Genomic DNA, 17752 nt, shown 5'->3' on the forward strand with positions numbered 1-17752 from the left:
TCCTACCAGGGGGATGGAGGCACGGAGTTTAGACTCTGAGATGGCCCCTCTACTTTAGACAGAGTGACTTCTAATTTCCTGTTTTATATGTTGTTGTCTAGTCACTAAGTCATGTCCAACTATTTGTGACCCCATGGACTATAGCTGTGTCGGGAGAAAGCAGTGGGCTCAATTTGGACATGTTAGTTTGTGATACTGGTTTCTCTTACATTTGTTGACGTGGTTATCAAAACTGTGTCCTCTAGAATTAACAGGCAGTGGCTGTTTAGAGCAGAGCATTTTTTTATCCATGTCACACCCACTCCCCCACGGCCCTTAAAACTATTGGGAAAGTAGGCTGGTTCGAAAGCATCAGGAAGATCCTTGACAGATTTGTGGTGAGACTGAGTGAGATTTTCCAGGTGAAACCATGAGGAGTCCACTTGGCTCCAGCAAGCTGAGCGTCCTGAGGGGGTGGTCACCCAGAACCCTGGGGAGTGCTTTGGGTCACATTTGCAGGTGGTGGGCCTGCCTGCCCGCATGTGGAAGGGCCGAATGTCTCACAGACTTGGGGGTTGACTCGGAGTGGTGTCTGCTTATTGATAAAAAAGCTTTTGAGGTCGACAGTTTTGGAGGAGTGTGGGCTGGTGGGGGGTTCACTGGGAGGGGAGGTGTGCTGAAGCCACAAGGCTCTGAAAGGCGCGGGTGGGCTGCACACTAGCTTGAGGTCTTAAGATGTTGTTTCTGAGTTGAACTTGGAGCCAGAGGTGGTTTAGAACTGGTTTGACCTTTAAAATTATATTGGTTAGCATTTCCTATGGAAAACTGGTGAAAAATAGGGGGTTTCTAGACAGTTTGAACATTCTTTGGCATTGCCCTGCTTTGGGATTGGAATGAAATCAGTCCTGTGGCCACAGCTGAGTTTTCCAAATTTGATGCTGAAGTGGAAGCTCCAACAACTTTGGCCAATGATGCAAAGAGCCAACTCATTGGAAAAGAGCCTGATGCTGAGAAAGATTGAAGGTAGAAGGAGAAGAGGGCAGCCGAGGATGAGATGGCTAGATAGCATCACTGACTCAATGGACATGAGCCTGAGCAAACTCTGGGATACAGTGAAGGACAGGGAAGCCTGGCATGCTACATACAGTCTATGGGGTCACAAAGAGTCAGACACAACTCAGCGACTGAACAACCACCACCACCACCAGATCATATTCAATAAACATCAATTTATTCAATGCTAGTGGATTTCTTTTCCTTTTTTTCTTGTGAGGTTATGCCTAGGTTTTATATTACTAAATATAACAAGTAAGTTTTCAGTCTATGCCAACAATAAACAAGTATCCACTGTTTTATTACAGACATCTGAACTACAAGAGGTCACCCAAGGAACCATTAGGGGAATTTTCATTAGTTCTGGAGGCATGCTTTGAGAACAGTCTTAGACTGGTGTGCTTCTCTGGCTTGTTTATAAGTCTCATTAATAATTGTTTAATAATTATTTTTATTAATAATTGTTTCTAACCACCTGATGGGTGCTCTAATAATCTTTCCTTGGAAACACTCAAATTTTGTGATCCAGCCCCCCAGCTTTATTGAGGTATAATTGACATATAAGACTGTGTAAGTATAAGGCATACAACATGATTTGATACACATATATGTTGCCATTTCCCTGGTGGCTCAGATGGTAGAGAATCTGCCTGACATGCAGGATACCCGGGTTTGATCTCTGGGTCAGGGAGATCTCCTGGAGAAGAGAATGGCTACCCACTCCAGTATTCTTGCCTGGAGAATCCCATGGACAAAGGAGCCTGGAGGGCTATAGTCCATGGGGTCCCACAGAGTCAGACAGGACTGAGCAACTAACACTTTCACTTCATATGTTGCAAGATGATTACCATAGTAAAATGAGCACATCCATCACCTCACACAATTACCATTTATGTGTGTGTGAGCGATGAGAACATTTAAGATGTACTTTCTAGAAATTTTGTTAAAATTTCAAGTATATAATACTGTGTTGTTAACTGTAGTCGCCATGCTGTACATTAGATCCCCAGAACAGCATCGGACCTTGCTTCTATCACCAGTCACATCCACAACAAGAGATGGCGAGAGTGAACGTCGACATTCTAGGAATCAGCGAACTAAAATGGACTAGAATGGGTGAATTTAACTCAGATGACCATTATATCTACTACTGCAGGCAGGAATCCCTCAGAAGAAATGGAGTAGCCATCATGGTCAACAAGAGTTCAAAATGCAGTACTTGGATGCAGTCTCAAAAACGACAGAATGATCTCTGTTCGTTTCCAAGGCAAACCATTCAATATCACAGTAATCCAAGTCTATGCCCCAACCAGTAACGCTGAAGAAGCTGAAGTTGAATGGTTCTATGAAGACCTACAAGACCTTTTAGAACTAACACCCCAAAAAAAAGATGTCCTTTTCATTATAGGGGACTGGAATGCAAAAGTAGGAAGTCAAGAAACACCTGGAGTAACAGGCAAATTTGGCCTTGGAATACGGAGTGAAGCAGGGCAAAGGCTAATAGAGTTTTGCCAAGAGAACGCACTGGTCATAGCAAACATCCTCTTCCAACAACACAAGAGAAGACTCTACACATGGACATCACCAGATGGTCAACACCGAAATCAGATTGATTATATCCTTTGCAGCCAAATATGGAGAAGCTCTATACAGTCAACAAAAACAAGACCAGGAGCTGACTGTGGCTCAGATCATGAACTCCTTATTGCCAAATTCAGACTGAAATTGAAGAAAGTAGGGAAAACCACTAGACCATTCAGGTATGACCTAAATCAAATCCCTTATGATTATACAGTGGAAGTGAGAAATAGATTTAAGGGACTAGATCTGATAGATAGAGTGCCTGATGAACTATGGACTGAGGTTCATGACATTCTACAGGAGACAGGGATCAAGACCATCCCCATGGAAAAGAAATGCAAAAAAGCAAAAAGGCTGTCTGGGGAGGCCTTACAAATAGCTGTGAGAAGAAGAAAAGCGAAAAGCAAAGGAGAAAAGGAAAGATATAAGCATCTGAATGCAGAGTTCAAAGAATAGCAAGAAGAGATAAGAAAGCCTTCTTCAGTGATCAATGTGAAGAAATAGAGGAAAACAACAGAATGGGAAAGACTAGAGATCTCTTCAAGAAAATTAGAGATACCAAGGGAACATTTCATGCAAAGATGGGCTCAATAAAGGACAGAAATGGTATGGACCTAACAGAAGCAGAAGATATTAAGAAGAGGTGGCAGGAATACACAGAAGAACTGTACAAAAAAGATCTTCACAACCCAGATAATCACAATGGTGTGATCACTCACCTAGAGCCAGATATCCTGGAATATGAAGTTAGGTGGGACTTAGAAAGCATCACTACGAACAAAGCTAGTGGAGGTGATTGAATTCCAGTTGAGCTATTTCAAATCCTGAAAGATGATGCTGTGAAAGTGCTGCACTCAATATGCCAGCAAATTTGGAAAACTCAGCAGTGGCCACAGGACTGGAAAAAGTCAGTTTTCATTCCAATCCCAAAGAAAGGCAATGCCAAAGAATGCTCAAACTACCGCACAATTGCACTCATCTCACACGCTAGTAAAGTAATGCTCAAAATTCTCCAAGCCAGGCTTCAGCAATATGTGAACGTGAACTTCCTGATGTTCAAGCTGGTTTTAGAAAAGGCAGAGGAACCAGAGACCAAATTGCCAATATCCGCTGGATCATGGAAAAAGCAAGAGAGTTCCAGAAAAACATCTCTTTCTGCTTTATTGACTATGCCAAAGCTTTTGACTGTGTGGATCACAATAAACTGTGGAAAATTCTGAAAGAGATGGGAATACCAGACCACCTGACCTGCCTCTTGAGAAATTTGTATGCAGGTCAGGAAGCTACAGTTAGAACTGGCCATGAACAACAGACTGGTTCCAAATAGGAAAAGGAGTACATCAAGGCTGTATATTGTCACCCTGCTTATTTAACGTATATGCAGAGTACATCATGAGAAATGCTGGGCTGGAAGAAGCAAGATTGCCGGGAGAAATATCAATAACCTCAGATATGCAGATGACACCACCCTTATGGCAGAAAGTGAAGAGGAACTCAAAAGCCTCTTGATGAAAGTGAAAGTGGAGAGTGAAAAAGTTGGCTTAAAGCTCAACATTCAGAAAACTAAGATCATGGCATCTGGTCCCATCACTTCATGGGAAATAGATGGGGAAACAGTGGAAACAGTGTCAGACTTTATTTTTTTGGGCTCCAAAATCACTGCAGATGGTGACTGCAGCCATGAAATTAAAAGACGCTTACTCCTTGGAAGGAAAGTTATGACCAACCTAGATAGCATATTGAAAAGCAGAGACATTACTTTGCCAACAAAGGTTCGTCTAGTCAAGGCTATGGTTTTTCCAGTGGTCATGTATGGATGTGAGAGTTGGATTGTGAAGAAGGCTGAGTGCCGAAGAATTGATGCTTTTGAACTGTGGTGTTGGAGAAGACTCTTGAGAGTCCCTTGGACTTCAAGGAGATCCAACCAGTCCATTCTGAAGGAGATCAGCCCTGGGATTTCTTTGGAGGGAATGATGCTAAAGCTGAAACTCCAGTACTTTGGCCACCTCATGCGAAGAGTTGAGTCATTGGAAAAGACTCTGATGCTGGGAGGGCTTGGGGGCAGGAGGAGAAGGGGATGACAGAGGATGAGATCACTGACTCGATGGACATGAGTCTGAGTGAACTCCGGGAGTTGGTGATGGACAGGGAGGCCTTGCGTGCCGCGATTCATGGGGTTGCAAAGAGTTGGACACGACTGAGCGACTGAACTGAACTGACTGAATGTCTCCCCATTTTACCCACCCCCTCAGGCCCTGGAAATACCATGAGTTTTGCTTTTTCAGAGTTTCACATGTGAATGAGATCATGCAATGTTTTTTTTTTTTTTTTACTTATTCACTCAGGACAGTGCCCTCAAATTCCATTCATGTGGTCACAAATGACAAGATTTCCTTCCTTTTTATGGCTGAACAGCATTCCATTGTATATACATGCCATATTTTCTTTATCCATTCATCCATTGATGGACTTCTAGGTCATTTCTGTCTCTTTTGTGAATAATGCTCAAATGATCATGTGGGGTGCAGATCTATCTTTAAGATGGTCATTTCATTTCCTTCAAATATATACCAAAAGTGGGATTGCTGGATCAAATGGTAGTTTTGTTTTTAATTTTTTTGACATAATTTTTTAAAATTAAATTGTATTTTATATTGGGATGTAGTTGCTTTACCATGTGGTATTAGTTAAAGGGGTACAGCAAACTGGCTCAGCTGTGTGTGTACATAGATCCACTCGTTTTCAGAGTCTTTCCCCGTATAGGTTATTATAGAATACTGAGTAGAGTTCCCTGTGCTATTCAGTAGGTCCTTGTTGATGATCTGTTTTATATATTGTAGTGTGTGTATGTTAATCCCAAACTCCTAATTTATCCCTCCCCCTACATCTTTCCCTTTCGATAACCATAAGTTTGTTTTCAAAGTCTGTGGGTCTGTTTTTGTCTTGTAAGTAAGTTCATTTGTATCACATGTTTTTGTGTGTGTGTGTTTTCTTTTTTCTTTTGTGTTTTTTTGTATCATATTTTTAAGATCCCACATATAAATGATACCATACAGTGTCTGTCTGTCTCTGTCTGACTTATTTCACTTAGTTATAATAATTTCTAGGTCCATCCATTGTTGCTGCAAACAGCGTTACTTCATTCTTTTGTATGGCCGAGTAACATTCCATTGTATATATGTACCACATCTTCTTTATCCATTCCCCTGATGTTGGACGGTTAGGTTGCTTCCACGTCCTGGCTACGTAAATAGTGCTGCAATGAACATTTGGTTAGTCTCATTCACTATCCCAGTTTGCCTTTCTAAGCTTGTTTGCTGAGCTGCATCTCAAGAGACAAAACAAAAACAGCTTCTTCTCTGGGGATTGTTATCACAGCAGGCTTTCTCCATCCCGTCCTCAGGAACTGGATGCCTTCCAGCCATACCCTATTGAGATAATGCCAGGCAGGATCTACCTGGGAAATTTCAAGCAAGCCTGCGACCCTAAAATTCAAAAGGATTTGAAAATCAGCGCACATGTCAACATCTCCATGGAGACAGGGCCATTGTAAGTAGAAATACCATTGTTTTTTTTATATTAGTATTATTTATTTATATCAGCCTTCTAGTGTCATGCACTGATAGGATTGAAAGGGCTTTTAGAAACCAGTACACACCGGAATGGGATCTGCGTTGTTCATCTATTCCTAGCCTGCTCTTGACTTCCCGGCATAAGCATAGCATCCTCTGCCCCAGACTGAGACCCTACACTTGCCCCACTCCCCATACTTAAATCTCACCAAAAGTAATGCTTTTTTGGTGCTTTGACATTCTGATGCAAAATAATCCTGGTTTACCCTGCTTTTCTTGTCTCAGGCCCTCTGAGAAGTAACCCTTCTCTTAGTCCATCTGGGCTGCTGTAACAGAATACTGCAGACCAGTGGCTTATGAACAATGGGGTTTCTCATGGTGTGGAGGCTGGGAAGTCCAAGATGGAGGCACTGGCAGATTCCGTGTCTGACGAAGGCTTGCTGTTGGTTCACAGATGAACTCTTCTTGCTGTGTCCTCACTTGGCGGAAGGGGCAAAGCTCTCTAGGGGTCCCTTTTACAAGGGCAGGGTTCAACATATAAATTTTGGGAAGACACAAACATTGGATACAGCAACTGTTATGCCTCAGATTTTCCCTGGTGCTAGGGACACACACACACACACACACACACACACACACTCACCATTGTTCATGGAGCAGGAAAGTTCTTTACAGCCTTGCTTGTCAGCCTGTGTCTTCTCAGCTATGTCCAGTCATGATCACCAAGGCCTCTACTTCCTCTAGTTCCTAATCAAAAGCTAATAAAATTCAGCTCAGAGGGAATTTATATAACATAAGAATTCGGTGAGGCATCTGGTAATAAAAATTACTATATGAAAATCAATAAATCTAAAGAAAGTCACATCAAGGTACTTAATGAGACTGCTGAGAACGAGAGAGAGAGAGGTGAAAAGAAGCAGATAAGTAAGACATGACTTTCAAAGGAACAGTAATCAGACTGACGACTGACTCAACAGAAATCAACAAAAGGGAAATGTGGAATATGTCTTTGCAGTCTCCCTGGTGCTTCCCCCCGCCTACCGTTCACAGCATTTGGGCTGGACTTACTGAGGTACGCTAATGGATGGGCTAAAGCAAAAGTGATGGGCGGGCACTTCTGAAATTGGGTCACAGAAAGACCGTGCCGTCTGTCTTACCGCTCCATGCTCACTCACCCTGAAGGGAGTCAGCTACCATGCTGTCAGCTGTCCTCTGGAGACAGGTCTGCATGGCAAGGGCCTGATGGCTTTCAGCCAACAGCTAGTGATGAGCCGAGGCCCTCAGTCCAAGAGCCCGTGAGAAACTGAATCCTGCCAACAGTCATGTGAATTCCCCGGTGGCCCAGCGGGTAGGACGTGGCACTTTCATTCCTAGGGCCTGGGCTCAGTCCCCGGGGAGGGAACTATCTCGCAGGCTACACGGTGCAGCGAAATAAATAAATAACATTTAAATTTCTGATTGTTGCTAGTATATGGAAATCCAGTTGATTTTTATATGTTAACCTTGTATCCTTCAACCTCCTCCATCCATGTCTCCTCCATGTTAGGCTTTCCCCAGCTCCCTGCCCCTCCTCTTCAGCAGCATGTGTAGGTCTTTATCCTCAAGCCTAGCCGATTGGATTAGCCATGTGTTTGTGTGCATACCTCTCCCATCAGGGTGAGAGCTCCCTGAAGCTGGGAGAGGCCCTATTTGATTCATCTTGTGTCCACTAGGGTCCAGCTCAAGGTCTGGCACACTATAGGCATTGAGCGAGTGTCTGGGGAAAGAACGGATGATGGGGGATAGATGGATGAGTGGGTGGTGGGTGGGTGGTCGGGTGGGGAGGGAGCAAGAGAGGAAGGGGACAGGAAGGATGGAGGGACAGAATGAATGAATGCATGCATGCATGGTGAATCGTGCTTGTATTTGTCACAGCAGATGCTCATGAAGAAACTAAACCAGAATATTTTCATTCTTGAATCTACTGCACCTTTCTGCATGCCACGGCGAATGCCCAGCAAGCTGTATTCTTCATAAATAACATTTACCAAGTGCTCACTGCACACTGGGCATTGTGCCAAGCTCCGTGCAGGCATCTTCTCAGGGAATGTGCCTCATGCCTCATCTCCCTCTTCTCTCTCCCTTGTTCATAAAGCTTTAGCCACTCCGATCTCCCTGATGTTTCTCAAGCATACTAAATATCCTGGCCCTTGGAGCTTTTGCACTTGGATTCTCCTCTACCTGGAACACTCTTTGCTCAGATAACCGCCTGGCTTGTCCCATCACCTCCTTTAAACCTCTTCCCAATATCACCTCCTCAGGAAAGCCTTCCCTGACCACCCTATCTAAAACAGGAGCCCCTCCACTCTCCGTCAGTCTTGTTAATTGACTCTCTGTCAGTCTTGCTTCCTCCATTTAACATGGCAGACTCATTACATATTTCCATCCTCACCATCTGCACTGTGTTCCAGGAAAGCACCAGGTTTGGTCGATAATAATAATATCCCGTTTATTGAGTACTGCATGTGTCAAGCAGATTGCTAAATGCCGTACATAGATGAGTTGATTTAATCTGCACAGCACCCCTCTGAGGCAGGCGCTCTTCTTCTGAGAGGGGATCATTTATCTACCCCCATCCCCCTGCTCAGCATCCTCCCCTTATGGTCCTGTTGCTGTGGATGAAGGGACACTACAGCCAGGCTCTGGGCGAATCTGCCCGATTACATGCTTTTCTTTTGTTTAGTTTTGTAGGTGACGCCGACAAGCTTCTGCACATCCAGATAGAAGATTCCCTGGAAGCAAACATTACACCCTTTTTACGCCACCTCTGTCACTTCATTGGTAAGGGGCATTCTTCAACTAGGCCCCAACTGGCCTGTGCCTAGGGAGCAGAGGGGTCCATGGCACCTTGTTCCTATTACTGACGGTGACTCCCAGCTCGCAGGAGAAAAGGGGCAGGGCTAAGCACGGTGCAAAACCTCATGAGGCAGGCAGTGCACCGCTAGCACATGTTCCGGATGAGGAAACGGTGGCTTCGCGTGCCCAAGCCCCACAGCCAGTGCTCACTGGTTGTGGTTCACATCAGGCTACACAGCCTCTGTCAGCACCCAGGTGCCTGTGGGGATGGTCCTTCCATCCCCACCTGGGAAGTCAGCCAGTGGCCGACCTTCCTGGGAGGGAAGCACGGATAGCTCAGAGAAGGCCTTTCTATGATGATGCTAAACACATCATCTGCCAGGCAACGAAACAGTATCCGAGAGCTGTCACATGACCCGCCTAAACCGTGGTGTGCTGGTTCTGAACCTACTCTTGGATCCACTGAGGCCAGGCGTCTTCTGGATCCTCAGGGAAGGAAGCCACGCACAGCCTTCCACCTTTCCTTCCCTCTCCAGATATTCACCTGGAGCTCAACTCCGTCATCCTGGTCTTTTCCACCTTGGGCATCAGCCGCAGCTGTGCGGCCATCCTGGCCTACCTTATGCATTGGAATGGGCAGACCCTGAAGGTACGTATTGCCTGGTCCAGGAGGTCAGGTCAGAACTGCACCTCAAAGGAATGGCTCCCCAACACTGCCTCAGGACCTTACCTGACGGTGAGGAGTTGAGAGGGAAGGGTCAAGGGCTTTACCTAATATACCACGCCCAAGGACAGGGTGCCAAGAGCTGGGCTAGAGGCCTGAGGCTGGGCACCTGGGGCAGGCCTGGGACGCAGGCTGGGCAAGGCTGTGGCCATCAGGACCACCTGCACCGCCCCTAGTGCTGCCCAGCTCTCTGCTAGTGTTTGCTCAGGGCTTTCCAAGGGAGGTGCGTTTTGGCTGCTGCAATGTACCTGTTGGCCATCTGTATGTCTTCTTTGGAAAAATATCTATTCAGAATCTTAGCCCTTTTAAAAATCAGATTCTTTGGACTTTTTTTGTTAGTTTCTTTCTTTTTTCTTTTTTTTTTTTTTTGCTGTTGAGTTGTATGACTTCTTTATGTACTTTGAGTATTAACCCATTATCAGTTATATGATTTGCAAATATTTTCTCCCACTTCTTAGGTTGCCTTTTCCTTCTCTGTTCAGTTCAGTCACTCAGTCGTGTCTGACTCTTTGAGACCCCATGAACCACAGCACACCAGGCCTCCCTGTCCATCACCAACTCCCGGAGCTTGCTCAAACTCATGTCCATCAAGTCAGTGATGCCATCCAATCATCTCATCCTCTGTTGTCCCGTTCTCCTCCTGCCTTCAACCTTTCCCAGCATCAGGGTCTTTTCAAATGAGTCAGTTCTTCGCATCAGGTGGCCAAAGTATTAGAACTTAAGCTTCAGCATCAGTCATTCCAATGAATTTTCAAGACTGATTTCCTTTGGGATGGACTGGTTGGATCTCCTTGCAGTCCAAGGGACTCTCAAGAGTCTTCTCCAACACCACAGTTCAAAAGCATCAATTCTTTGGTGCTCAACTTTCTTTATGGTCCAATTCTCACATCCATATGTGACTACTGGAAAAACCGTAACTTTGACTAGACAGATCTTTGTCAGTAAAGTAATGTCTTTGCTTTTTAATATGCTGTCTAGGTTGGTCATAAGTTTTCTTCCAAGGAGCAAGCGTCTTTTAATCTCATAGCTGCAGTCACCATCTGCAGTGATTTGGGAGGCCCCCAAATAAAGTCTGTCACTGCTTCCATTGTTTCCCCATCTATTTGCCATGAAGTGATGGGACTGGATGCCATGATCTTAGTTGTTTGAATGTTGAGTTTTAAGCCAGTTTTTTCACTCTCCTCTTTCACTTTCATTAAGAAGCTCTTTAGTTCCTCTTCACTTTCTGCCATAAGGGTGTTGTCATCTGCATATCTGAGGTTATTGATATTTCTCCCTGCAATCTTGATTCCAGCTTGTGCTTCATCCAGTCCAGCATTTCTCATGATATACTCTGCATATAAGTTAAATAAGCAAGGTGACAATATACAGGCTTCTTTGTAATCTTTTTTTTTTTTTTCTGACTGCACTGCACGGCATGCAGGATCTCAGTTCCCCCACCAGGGATTGAACGTGTGCCTACTGCAATGAAGTGTGGAGCCTTAACCACTGGACCACTGAGGAAGTCCAGATTGCCTTTTTAATTTGCTGATGGTTTTCTTTGTTGTGCAGAAGCTTTTTAGTTTGATGTAGTCCCACTTGTTTATTTTTGCTTTTGTTTGCTTTGGGTGTCAATTCGTAAAAGTCATCACCAAACTGATGTCAAGGAGTTTACTGCCTATGTTTTCTTCTAGGAGTTTAATGGTTTCAGGTCTTCTATTCGAGCCTTTAATCCACTTTGAATTGACTTTTGTGTATGGTGTAAGATAGTGGTCCCATTTCATTCTTTTTTTTTTCCCTTTGGCTGCATGGCTTGTAGGATCTTAGTTCCCTGACCAGGGATTGAACTTGGGCCCCCGGCAATGGAAGCAAAGAGTCCTAACCACTGGACTGCAAGGGAATTCCCACCAGTTTCATTCTTTTGCATGTGGCTGTCCAGTTTTCCAGCACTACTTATTGAAGAGACCAGTCTTTCATCATTGTATATTATTAGCTTCTTTATCCTAAATTGACCATATATGTATGGGCTTATTTCTGGGGTTTCTCTTCTGATCCACTGATATATGCGTCTATATTTTATGCCAATACCATACTGTTTTTTTTACTATAGCTTTGCAATATAGTTTGAAACCAGGAAGTATGATGCCTCCAGCTTTGTTCTTCTTCCTCAGGATTGCCCTGGCTATTTGAAGTCTTGTTCCATACAAATTTTAGGATTGTTTGTTCTATTTCTCTGAAAGATACCATTGGGATTTTGATAGGGTTTGTGTTCAGTTTGTAGATTGCTTTGGGGGGTATGGATATTCTAACAGTATTCCTCCAATCCATGAGCATGGGATATCTTTCTGTTCACTGGTGTCTTTAATTTCTTTCATCATTGTCATAGTTTTCAGTGTACAAGTTGTTCATCTCCTTGGTTAAATTTATTTCTAGGTATTTTACCCTTTTGACACAATTGGAAGTATTTTCTTAATTTCTCTTTCTGATGGTTTTTTATCAGCATGTTGAAACATAGCTGATTTTTGTATATTGATTTTGTATCCTATAACTTTGCTGCTTTGTTTATTCATTCTAACAGTGTCTTTGTGAAGTCTTTGGGGTTTTTATATATAATATGTTGTATGCCAAGAGAGACAGTTTTGCTTCTCCCTTTCCAATTTAGATGTCTTTTTCTTACTCTGTCTAGGACTTGCAAAACTATGTTGAATAAACGTGGTAAGAGTAGGCATCCTTGTCTTGTTTCTGATCTTAGAGAAAAGCTTTCAGCTTTTCACTGTTGAGTATGATGTTAGCTGTCAGCTTGTAGTGTGTGGTCTTTATTATGTTGAGGTACCTCCCCTTGATACACACATTTTTGAGAGTTTTTTTTTTAAGAGGCAAATGCAAACTATGTGAACATGCTTTTTATTACCAGGTTCTCCAGATATGTTAACACATGGTTACCATTTGTACAACTTTGCCCTGGGCCATCTGGCTTCTAAAAGGTTAATTTTGGGCCCTGTGGCAGATTAGGGATTCCAGTTCCCCAAGTCTACTCTTCATACCAGAACAGCACTCATCTCCCTACTTGTGATGAGAACACCTTATTCTGTCTTCTCCCACCTTCCTCATATTTTCTCAACATTTCCCCTTAGTAACTTCTGCCACAAAGCCTTCCACTCTGCTTTGAAGCCCACTCACTCACTGACTCCCCACTACCCAACCTTCTGGAAGCTTCTTCCTTTCTTCCACCCCCTGCTCATTTTGATCCCTGTTCCTAAGAATTTTATTCTTTTGATGCTAGCATAAGTGAAATTTTCCTAACTTCCTTTTCAGATTGTTCATTGTTAGATACACAACTGATTTTGTATCCTGCGACTTTGTTACATCCTAACAGTTCTAGTTTTTTTTTTTTTTTTTTATATTTACTCTTTAAGGTTTTCTACATATGAGATCCTTAAGTTCATATCAGCTGCAAACAGCTGCAAAACTTCATATTTTCCAATTTGGACGCCTTTTCTTTTCTTTTTTCCTAATTGCCCCAGCGAGGACTTCCAGTACAATGTTGAATAGAAGTGGTGGAAGTGGGCATCCTTGCCTTGTTCCCCTTAGTCTCACAGGAAAAGCTTTCAGTCTTTGACCACTGAGTATGATGTGAACTGTTTAATATGTGACCTTTGTTATGTTGAGAGAGTTTCCTTCTGTTCCACAGTCTGCTGAGGCACCACTTTTTCCTTTTTCCTCCATCAGATGGAGACGAGCTGATGACCTTCCTTCATGTGATAACCTTTTCTGTATTTGGGGATGGGCACGTGAATGAATTTGTTTTCCTTCTTCAGTTTTCCTTCTTCAGAGAATTTGCCCAAGTTCTCTTCCTCTTGCCATTCATTTACCCACTTCCGATGCAAACCTTTGTTTTTATTTATTTATATTCTCTCTGCAAAAAGCAAAGGAGAAAAGGAAAGATATAAACATCTGAATGCAGAGTTCCAAAGAATAGCAAGAAGAGATAAGAAAGCCTTCTTCAGAGATCAATGCAAAGAAATAGAGGAAAACAACAGAATGGGAAAGACTAGAGATCTCTTCAAGAAAATCAGAGATACCAAAGGAATATTTCATGCAAAGATGGGCTCAATAAAGGACAGAAATGGTATGGACCTAACAGAAGCAGAAGATATTAAGAAGAGATGGCAAGAATACACAGAAGAACTGTATAAAAAAGATCTTCACGACCCAGATAATCACGATGCTGTGATCACTCACCTAGAGCCAGACATCCTGGAATGTGAAGTCAAGTGGGCCTTAGAAAGCATCACTACGAACAAAGCTAGTGGAGGTGATAGAATTCCAGTTGAGCTATTCCAAATCCTGAAAGATGATGCTGTGAAAGTGCTATACTCAATATGCCAGCAAATTTGGAAAACTCAGCAGTGGCCACAGGACTGGAAAAGGTCAGTTTTCATTCCAATCCCAAAGAAAGGCAATGCCAAAGAATGCTCAAACTACCGCACAATTGCACTCATCTCACACGCTAGTAAAGTAATGCTCAAAATTCTCCAAGCCAGGCTTCAGCAACATGTGAACGTGAACTTCCTGATGTTCAAGCTGGTTTTAGAAAAGGCAGAGGAACCAAAGATCAAATTGCCAACATCCTCTGGATCATGGAAAAAGCAAGAGAGTTCCAGAAAAACATCTATTTCTGCTTTATTGACTATGCCAAAGTCTTTGACTGTGTGGATCACAATAACTGTGGAAAATTCTGAAAGAGATGGGAATACCAGACCACCTGACCTGCCTCTTGAGAAATTTGTATGCAGGTCAGGAAGCAACAGTTAGAACTGGCCATGGAACAACAGACTGGTTCCAAATAGGAAAAGGAGTACGTCAAGGCTGTATATTGTCACCCTGTTTGTTTAACTTATATGCAGAGTACATCATGAGAAACGCTGGACTGGAAGAAACACAAGCCGGAATCAAGATTGCCGGGAGAAATATCAATAACCTCAGATATGCAGATGACACCACCCTTATGGCAGAAAGTGAAGAGGAACTAAAAAACCTCTTGATGAAGGTGAAAGTGGAGAGTGAAAAAGTTGGCTTAAAGCTCAACATTCAGAAAACGAAGATCATGGCATCTGGTCCCATCACTTCATGGGAAATAGATGGGGAAACAGTGGAAACAGTGTCAGACTTTATTTTTCGGGGCTCCCAAATCACTGCAGATGGTGACTGCAGCCATGAAATTAGAAGACGCTCACTCCTTGGAAGGAAAGTTATGACCAACCTAGATAGCATATTGAAAAGCAGAGACATTACTTTGCCAACAAAGGTCCATCTAGTCAAGGCTATGGTTTTTCCTGTGGTCTCGTATGGATGTGAGAGTTGGACTGTGAAGAAAGCTGAGCGCCAGTGAATTGATGCTTTTGAACTGTGGTCCTAGGGAAGAATCTTGCAAGTCCCTTGGACTGCAAGGAGATCCAGCCAGTCCATCCTAAAGGAGATCAGTCCTGGGTGTTCATTGGAAGGACTGATGCTGAGACTGAAACTCCAATACTTTGGCCACCTGATGCAAAGAGTTGACTCACTGGAAAAGACCCTGATGCTGGGAGGGATTGAGGGCAGGAGGAGAAGGGGACAACAGAGGATGAGATGGCTGGATGGCATCACTGACTCGATGGACGTGAGTCTGGGTGAACTCCGGGAGCTGGTGATGGACAGGGAGGCCTGGCGTGCTGCGATTCATGGGGTCGCAAAGAGTCAGACATGGCTGAGCGACTGATCTGATCTGATTCTTTCTGGCCGTGCTGGATCTTTGTTGCTACCTGAGGGCCTTCTCTACATGTGGCGAGTGGGGCTCACTCTTGGCTGTGGTGCATGGGTGGGCTTCTCACCACGGGGGCTTCTTATGTTGCTGCAGATGGGCTCTGGGGCACACAGGCTTCAGTAGCTGTGGTGCACTGGCTTTGTTGCTTTGAGGCATGTGGAATCTTCTGGGACCAGAGGTCAAACCCGTGTCCCTGCCTTGGCAGGAGGATTCTTAACTACTGGACCACCAGGGAAATCCAGTGCAAATCTTTTTGAGGCAGCGCTGAGTGGCAGGCATGGGCATGGTGCTTCCTCGTCCACAGTAGGTTTCCCATGTTTTCTCAGCCTTCACAGGAGCCATCTGACAGAAGAGTGACTTCTGTCTCTGTGTTCAGTAGCAGAGGTGCAGAGGGGCTTGCCCAAGGCAGAGCCAGCTCTTTGACTCCTTCACCCTAGTCTGTTAACCGCAGGCTGCTGCTGTTTCTTTGTCCTGCCCTTAAGCTCTGCTGCTGGCCCCTGGGCAAGTGTCTCTTGTCCCCCCTGAGCTGGCTCTCTTCAAGGTGGAAGGGGCCCAGGTCCAACCCTGAAGTCTGCTTTTCTCTCCTCGGTTCACAGAAGTCCTGGGCCTACCTCAAGAAGTGTAAAAACAACATGCGTCCAAATCGCGCTTTGGTGGCTCAGCTGTCAGAGTGGGAGAAGGTTGTCCTCGGAGACATCGTCACGGACATCCAGAATCCACCCTACTGATTCTGTGGTCCAGCTATGGGGCCAGAAGAACCTGACTTGGGGGCTTTTTGTGGGTAGTGGGCCAGGGTGTGTAACCGAGGAATAAGAAGGCCTTTGCTGCCTGGAGCCTCGTGCCAGCCTCCTGCCGTGGTTCTTCCCGGGTTCCTCATTGGTGCCACATAGCAGGTGTTCACACTCAGCAAGAACCCATCCCTTGGGTGTCTGGATCACGCCCACTGCACTCCCGAGGCTGCCTTGGGAGGAGCATCTGGCTGCCAGAGCAGCTGCCCCTCCTGTCTCCCATAATGTGGTCCCTTGGGAGGCTGCCCCAGGGGAGCTCCAAGTCTTCCTCCAGCCTCGTGTTTTTCTCAGGGGATGTCAAAATGCCCACCAACCGGCGGAGATCCCCAGCCCCAGAGATGCCAAGCCCAGCCTTGGCTCAGGTGCTAGGCTTCATAGCTTTGAGAGACTCGTGGCACAAGGGCATCTCCTTGCCTCATCTCCAGCACTCCTCGGTGCTCCCACTGGTCCATTGCTTGTGGGCTGGATCTTTCCTTTTGTTGCTCCCCACTCATTTTTGCCTGGCTGTGTTCACCACGAAGAGATTCCCACCCTCCCATCCCCCACGCCAGTTCAGTTCAGTCGCTCAGTCCTGTCCAACTCTTTGAGACTCTGTGGACTGCAACACGCCAGCTTTCTCTGTCCATCACCAACTCCCAGAGCTTGTTCAAACTCCTGTCCATTGAGTCGGTAAGGCCATCCAACCATCTCATCCTCTGTTGTTCTCTTCTCCTCCTGCCTTCAGTCTTTCCCAGCATCAGGGTCTTTTCAAATGAGTCAGTTCTTCGCATCAGGTGGCCAAAATATTATAACTTCAGCTTCAGCATCAGTCATTCCAGTGAATATTCAGGACTGATTTCCTTTAGGATTGACTGGTTGGATCTCCCTGTAGTCCAAGGGACTCTCAAGAGTTTTCTCCAACACCACAGTTCAAAAGCATCAGTTTTGTGCTCAGCTTTCTTTATAGTCCAACTTTCACATCCATACATGACTACTGGAAAAACCATAGCTTTGACTAGATGGACCTTTGTTGGCAAAGTAATCTCTCTGCTTTTTAATATGCTTTCTAGGTTGGTAATAGCTTTTCTTCCAAGGAGCAAGCGTCTTTTAATTTCATAGCTGCAGTCACCATCTGCAGTGATTTTGAAGCCCCCCAAAATAAAGTCTCTCACTGTTTCCATTCCAACCCCGTGCCAGGGTTTCTAGAAATTCCTCAGGTCTTAAAGGGAGTTTTCCTCAGAAATGTGCTTCTAAGTGAGGGCAGCAGCACCCACCGAAAAAGCCTGGAGTCAAGGGACCAGGGGACTGATGGAGAATTTTAACATGTCTGTCCACGGTCGTTCAGCAAATGTTTCCACCACCTGGACAGGGTCGAGGCATACAGGTGAACGCTATGTTGCCTGCTAGGACTCTACAGAGGGTTGGAGGAGCACCCCCGCACCCCCTCCCCACTCCACCC

The 17752-nt window shown here is 44.7% G+C and overlaps 1 protein-coding gene across 37 annotated transcripts in view; it reads left to right on the forward strand.

The window, feature by feature from the left end:
* Positions 1-16365, forward strand: part of STYXL1 (serine/threonine/tyrosine interacting like 1) — a 32755-nt gene extending 16390 nt beyond the window's left edge. For 18 of the 37 annotated variants that reach the window (XM_086374445.1, XM_086374468.1, XM_086374450.1 and 15 more), the window contains 4 exons: positions 6017-6162; positions 8908-9005; positions 9557-9669; positions 16123-16365. In XM_086374445.1, the coding sequence (XP_086230571.1) occupies positions 6017-6162; positions 8908-9005; positions 9557-9669; positions 16123-16254 (489 nt within the window). In that variant the 3' untranslated portion in view covers positions 16255-16365. Of the gene's footprint in view, positions 1-6016; positions 6163-7200; positions 7258-8907; positions 9006-9556; positions 9670-13649; positions 15383-16122 lie in introns of all 37 variants that reach the window. The other 19 variants (XM_086374443.1, XM_086374440.1, XM_086374446.1 and 16 more) reach the window with 3 other exon arrangements.
* Positions 16366-17752: the final 1387 nt, after the last annotated feature.

This window comes from Bos grunniens, chromosome 25 (assembly GCF_055505025.1).
Source record: "Bos grunniens cultivar Pamir isolate PY7600 chromosome 25, Bosgru_T2T1.0, whole genome shotgun sequence".
Lineage (NCBI taxonomy): Eukaryota > Metazoa > Chordata > Mammalia > Artiodactyla > Bovidae > Bos > Bos grunniens.